The sequence below is a fragment of the Asparagus officinalis genome, chromosome 7 (genome assembly GCF_001876935.1).
Source record: "Asparagus officinalis chromosome 7, Aspof.V1, whole genome shotgun sequence".
Taxonomy (NCBI): domain Eukaryota; kingdom Viridiplantae; phylum Streptophyta; class Magnoliopsida; order Asparagales; family Asparagaceae; genus Asparagus; species Asparagus officinalis.
The window spans coordinates 20,214,377-20,223,193 of record NC_033800.1 but is presented as its reverse complement, the minus strand read 5'-3'; the positions used below and the strand labels follow the sequence as shown (position 1 = coordinate 20,223,193).

Below are 8,817 nucleotides of genomic sequence, written 5' to 3'. Positions count from 1 at the left end.
ACAACACTCATACAAAATATTGAGAGCTCACAGATTTCGTTGTATGGCTTTCTCTCTCTTTATCTCTCAATCACTCTCTGCTGGTTTTGAGTGCCTTTAACAGAGGAAGAGAGGGGGGGCTTTTATAGGCTTCAAATCCTCTCATTTGTCAACAAAAACGGCTCTTGATGTCAACAAGTGCGGCTACCGAAAGCCAGCACCTCTTCAGCCACCTAAAGCCAGCACGCCTGCCTCCATTTTTGACTTAGCTCTTCAACCACCAGCACCTTTTCTTCATTGTAAACAAGAGCTGCTGTCGGCTGCCACTTTATTTGACCAACAAATATACGTATGGCTGGCTTTGGTTCTTTCTTATATCTGTGTCAACGATGAGTAACGGCAAGGCCCACTCCTCATTTTCATAGATCTCTGAAAGAAGAAAGTTATATGTCCCTATTTAGTTAAATTTTATTTTTTATCTACCAACATTTGGATACAGTTCGTATCCTACTTTTTGTAACTATAACACCTATATTAATTTTATTTTAATGAACGGGGAGCATCCCCTGTTTTTCTGTCAAAAAAAAAATTTCCCGTGGATCTGATGTCCAAAAATAAGAGAACTCGTGAATCGTTCACAAAATTCCAACTTTCCACTAAATTAACAACAGGTTTCTAACAAAGTTAGAAATAAGTTTGGTACGCAGTTAAATTGTACAACCTGCCCGGACTGTTCTATTCATCTAAAGAGTCTATAATAAAACAAGGAGATTCATAGAAATACATTGCAAAAACACTCTTTTCTACAAATAACATCATTAAAGAAAACCGTTGCTGAAAAAACATCACCAGATAAACCAACAACATCAGTTTCTTATAATCATGAGAGAGAGAGAGAGAGAGAGAGAGAGAGAGAGAGAGAGAGAGCAACGAGATTGCAAATATCAACGTCAGGAGACGATGGGGCAAAAAGACATACGCTCAAGAATGTGCTAAAACATCCCGGCATCTAAAGTATTCTGATTCTAAGAACGAAAAACTCACGTTGAAAGCCCAAAGCGGATGTTAACAGAAAGCACTGAAACAAGAGCTAAAAGACAAATAAACCAAATAAACTCTTATCGAAAATGACTCCCCCACAACTTCACATCAAAGCTCAGGAAAATCTCTTTTGAATTTGCAATTCCTATGATACAACAGCTTCAGCAAAAATATTCTCTAGCAAGATTATATTCCTTTGGGCACAACCAAGCTGAAATCACAGACAAATCACCACCATTATAGTTTTCATAAGCATCTACCCAGTAGGTTCATGGTATATGTGTATAATCAACTCACTGATGTTTAACTACAAATCAAGGAAGAAAAATTCATGACAACTCTACCTAAAAACCCATTATCATAAAAAGATATAAAGAAAATATGCATTTGGATATTGAGACTAGAGGTTCGAGAGAAAGTTGTAAAACTCAGTGCTGCTTCTTATCGGCGAATGGTCCTCGAGGGATTTTCTGCAGAACCTTCGCATCCAACACTGCATGTTGCTTCCTCACTTGAACCATCACGGTCTCACCAACATCATCGACCTGATCCTCATACTTCTCATATAATGCAGGTAGAGTGCACAGGGCCAGAAAAACTACAATGCCAAATAGAGAGGTTGTTTAAACTTCATTTTAGACGTATGCTATAAAAATAAGCAACTCATATTTAAAAAGATCCAGTTATAAGAGGCGAAGAAGCTCCTTAAGTAGACTGAGGGCTCTATTTATTATTTTTTATCCCATAAATTTGCTTTGAGATACATGCTGATCCGTGATATACGTAAAGGTTTTACCTCAAAGTAAACCCAAGGATAAAAACGTTCACTAGTAGAAAAACCACCAATCTAGATGGAACAAGCTAGACGGAAAAAATTTTCGTCTAGGTTGAATCAAACCTAGACGGGAGATTTGGAGAAAAAATTTCCGTCTAGGTTGCTCGTTTTTCTACTAGTGGTTGGTGGACTAAGCCCTCAGTCCACTTAAGTTTACACAAGCTATAATACTCTTCTAAGATATCCCCAGAACATTCTTGGCCATAGAATAATCCAGAGAAGACACAGAAAAAGAGCATTAATCTCAATTGCTCATTTTTAATACTAATTATAATATTAGTGTTCTAAATAATTCTCAGGTTTAGATGGTTTTTGGTTTACATAGAGATTTAAAAGGTAGAGCATTCTGCTATCAAACAAAAAGCAACACTAATTGAGGCAAAGTGTGTGAATAAAGAGCTATTGATGAGATAGGGAGGGAGAACATGAGTGTAAGATTTGTTTTCAAGTTGTGACTTGCAGCGGTGATTCAAAAAATGAAGTGTTATTCGAGTGAATTATGGGCTTCCTATCCATGTCATATTCTCAACAAAAATGAGTGGGATTCGAGTGATGAAATAAAAAACTAAGGAGATATATAAATGTCAATAAAAGCAGTGCATTATATAATCAAAAATAGCTTCAAGTAAAACAGTCTAAAAAAGGTTGAAACATAAATTAAGATTCACATAATATTAAGGCTACAGAAACAGAAGAAATAACATAATAAATCATCATACTCTCTCCTGTTTGCAATGTTCTAACCTTATGTTATCTTTCTCAAAATATGTTATAGGAATAGTTCTAATATGTCATCATTTTTCTCTGCGCCAATGACAAGTTAAGTGTTTTTATGCACCAAACCAAGAAGAGAAACTTGACATGTAAAGTCCAAAATTCAATGCTAAATAATGTGCTGCAAAATGGTGCCTCTCTAAACTGCAGTTAGACTTTTTTTTTCTTAAATAATATCTTTTCAGGGCATAGTGCATACATACAGATTCAAGTCACCTATGTTGGTAATATCATTTACTGGAAGATAATCAGCAAATACTATGGAAAACTGACCAAGGTAGCAAAGAGTCAAGAAACTAAACCAGTTGCCAATCACAGAAACAACCCATAAGCCACCAACTGCCTGCAATTGCATAACAGGCTTAGCTACAAGGGCAATAGATACAATATGCAGAAATGAACTGAACTGTGTAACAGATTCAAATTTTACCATCAGAAATTTCTTCAAATCTTTTCCTGAAGCAATATAACGGAAAGTTGTAAAAGCTTCATTGATCTCATGTCTAACTGAACGGGCTATACTTAGAACCTGATCCTCACGCAAGATAACTTCTGGAAACTTTGGTGGTGACCTGTTCGCATAAATTTTACAGTTAATTGAGATTCTGTTCATAAAGGTTAAGTGATCTGCGCTCAGCATTGAGTTAAACAATAAAATGCGATTTTATAACAGTTTCTGATACATGGATTTCACCGATGAACTATGTTAGCATACCCAGAGATCAACTGAGACTTCGCGCTGTTGTCTGAAAATGGCCAGATACTAAATTTAAGTAGATGAGGACAACTACTGAGTAGACAGGGAGCAGGCGTCATGACGAATACAATCTCAAAGGTCAACCCTATGCTCATTCTTCTCCTGCCTTCATCATTTTTTCTCTATACTCACTGTACATGATCTAGGAATAGGGCTGCAAACAATCAGATACGGCCTTGATATGATACTTACCAGCTATCCATATGTGTTTACCAATCACGGATACACGCATATATACTGATATATCCCCATTATGAAAACTCATATTCAGATCCGCTAATATTAGATATAGATATGGATACACATGCGCATACAAAACGGACATGAGAAAACCAAATGAGATAAAAAAAATATAGTTCATATGATACAAGAGAGTTCAATAATATGTTTGTTACAACTGAAAAGCTATGAAAAGCTAGGATTAGATCTGATCAACATATATTTCACTACGTAGTGCATCTGTAACCATATCCAATCAGATATAGATATTTAGTAATTATATCAATATTTAGTACTTATATCCATATTCATATGGATATATTCACAGATCCATATTCATATGGATATATTCACAGATACAGATATCTTTTTGCACCTCTCTAAAGGAAGCACAGACATGGATATATCAATGTGACATTCAAAATTAACTTCAAATATATTAATCTAAGGACTTAAACAATGGCAATTGTATGACCAACCTATATTTCGGATATTTCAGATACGGATCCGGATATTTCACTACATTGCATCCATAACCATATCCAATAGGATATAGATATTTAGTAATTATATCCATAATATTTGCAGATATGGATATTTTTTTCACCCAAATCTGGGAAGCACGGACATGGATATATCAATGTGACATGAAATGGTGGTAGTATAGAAATATAAAAAACTAAAAAGGAGTACATCCATGGGTCAAGGCTTTGATATATTTTTACCATTCAAGAGAAAGACTAGGAAGAACAGAAGAGAGGGAGCCTCACCCTATTACCTCAGCAAACTTCCTAACCAAAATTAAGCAAAAAGAGAGATCACAAACTGCCAAAGCCCCTGACCCCTGTATAGGTTATGTAAATGATCCTTCTCAAGGTAGATCCTCAAATATCAACCTCAGCATCAAATTCATAGCTAATCACTGCAACTGGAATCACCAGTTTAGTAATGTACGAACGTGACTGTAAATTAGTCCAAAATCAAATAGGATACTAAACCTGCTAGTGTTTCTCTCACATTACATGAGATAACACAAGACTAACTTTAAGCCATAAATTTAAAACGTGGATTTATGAGGAACTACACAACAATACCATCTTCATAATTTCTATTCATCTTCTTTACGTACGTGGAGGGATGTCCATTAAGACTCAGACCCCATATTTACTCATGTGCTTGCTATCAGACAAAATCTGGATGGGAAGTAATTACCTAGACCTCGGGCTAAACCTGGGTCAAATCTAGGTCCACTGAAGCAAGTAAGGACTTGACTCAAATAATTACCCCAACTAGAAAACTCCTACCGCGCAAGTTTAGAACACTAACATTGATATATGTATTGCTTTCAACAAATGCCTGTATGGGAAGTAACCCTTGGGCTAAACCAGGTTGTTCAAATCTGGGTCCACAGAATCAATTCCAGAACTCGTCTCAAAATAACAGCCCTAACTAGGAACCTCTTACAACACAACTGGAGCACTCGTGCAGATGTAAGTCTTCCATTTGCACAGTAATTGAATGGGAAGTAATTACCTTCCCCTCGAGCTAAACCAGGATCAATCCCACTGAATCGAGTCCAGGACTCACCTTAAAATACCACCCCTATGTAAGAACCCTTCTACCTCACAAAGTTTAGAACAAAGACCTGAATATAAGGAACGTGTGTGCAGAGTATGCACACCTCAAAACAACAGCCCTAACTAGAAGCCTCCTGCCAAAATCACATGGATATAAGGTGTGATGACAGCCTCAAATAGAAGCCTCCTACCTCATGAAACCTATGACACTCTCATGAGTATAGTTTGCATGTGTGTGCGTGTTAGGATCATGGACTTAGAATCCTATCGACACCCGGATTCATTAGCATGAATGATTTTTTTTATAACTGTCATGAGAAGTAGCGTCTATGAGCAAGAATGGAATAGCAAACTCATATTAGTATTAAAGATTGTAACTCTAAACACACGTCACACAGGAAGGATTACCATTAATAAATTCAAAAGAAAGAAGGAAGCAACTAAAGTAATGGGAAATATTGTTCGTAAAAAAAGACAATAGGTACTGCATTCTCACCTGTTGACAAGTGATGCTGCGTTGGACCAGAGAAACAATGCTGCCAATACAAACATGAAAGCATGGCATACAAAAGTCAGAAGGTGATAGTCCATACATTCGAAGAGGAGCCAGACAACAGTCACAACAGCAAGTATGCCACCAGACACTTGTTTGTTCCGCCACATTATCATATCAGCAACTGCATGCACAAAAAAATCGACTGATTAATGATGCATTAAGTGCACGAACAAATTAGTAACTATTGAAGAAATCAAGCAACATATTGTGCAATCTGGATAAGGAATGAAAGATGTAAGTCAAGCCAGATCCTATAATCTAGATAAAAAAAAGATGGAAAGATGTAAATCCCAGAAACATACAAGTACATTTACCACAATCAGGAAAAAAGAAACTCTGAATATATTAATGCAATCACTGTAAAATGAATCCAATAATAATATTCCAACAGAAAAACATCAGATACATCGGATTCATTACCGTACAACAGTACAACTACAGTTACCCCATACACATCATGTAGCGAACTCTTAAGTCTGTCGAGCAGTTAAAAAAAACTTTAACTAGAATTAGAGAGGAAAGGATAGAAATTCTAGAGAACCAAAATAAATTAGAGAAAAGGTAAACATAGGTATAGGAGCAACCATTACATCAGATCTTATTCAACTAGATGTGTCAGCCTTGAGAATCACTCTGCACAAATCAACCAAAATCAACTCCACTTAATGGATCAATTTCTTTTTTACACTATTCTGGAAATTGCACCGCAAGTTTACTTTTGTCTCTATTCATTCAGTTCTAGTTATTTACATGTTTTATTGAAATATTTATTAGCACAAATTCTGTGTTAAGAATATTCTAAAAAAAATGGCCAGATTTGAATAATCAGTTGTCAACCTAACATCTTAGCCTTCACTGAGATATCAAATCTAAGCATACTCCTGCTAACTTGACTGGCTCCAAGCAGAGCCTGAAGTGCTTGTTTGAGTTTTTGTGTGTGAATTTTATCAGGTCGGTGGTGGTTGAGCAATGTAAACACTGTCTTAATACTTCCTTACCAATTGCAATCTTGGCAGTGTTCTGTAAAGGTTTAAGTGATTTAAGCCATCCACTACTTGCAAAACCCAAATCAAGATAAATTAACCATTTGACAGATTACAGAGCTTTACAAAGTGAAGGGTTAAATAACCCACCACTTAAGCTGGATTGTACACTTCTATGAACACAAAGGACCTGTCATAGGATAGGGTTTTCATACATTTTCCCTTAAAAATCTCAAAATTTTAGCTCAAAGGGTTTGGCTGTTTTCGACATGAACTTGCTTCCCATTCCCATCTCAACATAGGTAGCACCACCTAACAAACAGAACACTATGGGAATAGCAGAAAAAAATTATGCACACACAGGATCACCAGCCCTTGTTTTTAGATGCATACATACAATATATACATAAATCCCAGATAAATGCACTGTGCCGATACTATACGCATTAGTCTTCAAGAATAGCAATTTTTCCAAGTGAATTAAGTGAAACATAACTCAAAAGGAGTGACGGTTTACAATAAACTTGTTCGCAAGAACTTGTAAGGAATTCAGTTGAGAATAGAAATTTAGATACACTGACCATACTGAGATGGTCTAATAACATCAATGGAAATTAAAATCACAGGAGAATTTTGTAGCTCGCAACAGTAGATTAAAGGAACTATCACTCACATGCATATCACTCACATGCAACTGAATCTTTGCATCTGTTATTGCAGGCAAACTCAATTGAAGCAGTCTGATTAAATTCTAAAATTATCTAACCTGCACTTTTAATTACAACTACTTAGCTCTGCTTGCAACTTCTCATATGCAACTCGTTCTCATTTTAACAAATTAGGAAAATTATTACTCACATTTGTTTTAGATTTTTATACATAAACTTCATCTTTAAAATTAATCATTTTCTTTTCTTTTGAAATTAAACTATTCAAATTAAGTAATGAGAATATTAGTATTTTTGAAAAATATATATATATTTTTAAACTTTGAAATAAATCATGGAATTGCTTATTATTTCAGATCTTAGAAATTTTTTATTGTTGGGATTTTTATTTTAATTTTTTTTTATTGTTAAAATATCTACTAAAACGAAATTTTCAGAGGAATAAGTTTTTATTTTATATTTTTATAAAAGATAAGATTTTCTTGAAATTATTATTATAGATTTTAAATATAAAATTGTTTCAAAATTAATAACATTTTTGAATATTTATTCCTTTCCAGAATTTTTCAGAGTTTCATTATTTAATTTTTGAAGTGAGTTTTATTTGACTTTGTTGCAGCTGTGGTTGCTTTTACAAAGGATTTATAATATAGTTCATTTAAGTTGAAAGCGTGGTGTCCAGCCATTTAGTTGCAAGTCACAACTTGAACCTGAGGGGTTAAAAATCATTGGTTGCAAACTCCAAGTTGCACACGGATAGCGTCGCGTCACGGCGAGGTACCGCTAAAGTTATTTGGTGCTATTGCGGCAAAATAGCGGTAAATAACGCATAGTCAAATAGCGGTCAAATATAAATATATTTAAATATTCTAAATAATAAGAAAATCATATAAAAAATCTAAAAATTCTACAAATGTATACTTGATGCCTAAACATGAAATAGATGTGTAATAATTACATAATATTAACAAAGTACTATAATTATAAAGAATAAAAAAACATACATGTTTATCAAAAAGACCATTATTTGTCTCATTTCTTCAACTTTCAAGTCTCTAATATAAAAATGCTCAACAATAAAAAAGCATTGATTAGTAACATCATCGTCATTATATTAATTACTAGAAATTTGACATAAAAAAATAAAATATTCAAGCATATATAAATGACTAAATGAGCAAAACAAGATAACACCATGATAGATAATAACAATCTATAGATACTAAGCAAGCAATAAAGATCAAACTCCAAAAACATGGAGATGTTGCTGCTGCAGGTTGCCGGAGGGAAGTTCTGGTGTTGCCGGAGGGAAGTTATGGTGTCGTCGGAGGAAGAGAGAGAGAGAGAGAGAGAGAAAGGTGAGACCATGAGAGAAAGAGAGATGGGCTTGACCGGAGGTGTAGCTGGTGCGTGAGATGTTGCCAGCGG

General features: G+C 34.9%; 1 protein-coding gene across 1 annotated transcript in view; it reads right to left on the bottom strand.

Annotated features, from left to right (window-relative positions):
- Positions 1,233–8,817, bottom strand: part of LOC109849275 (reticulon-like protein B1) — a 10,102-nt gene continuing 2,517 nt past the window's right edge. Inside the window, exons 3-6 of the mRNA XM_020419086.1 lie at positions 5,679–5,859; positions 3,060–3,201; positions 2,903–2,972; positions 1,233–1,618 (exon numbers count right to left, since the gene is read on the bottom strand). Of these exons, the coding sequence (XP_020274675.1) occupies positions 1,449–1,618; positions 2,903–2,972; positions 3,060–3,201; positions 5,679–5,859 (563 nt within the window). The 3' untranslated portion in view covers positions 1,233–1,448. The remainder of the gene's footprint in view (positions 1,619–2,902; positions 2,973–3,059; positions 3,202–5,678; positions 5,860–8,817) is intronic.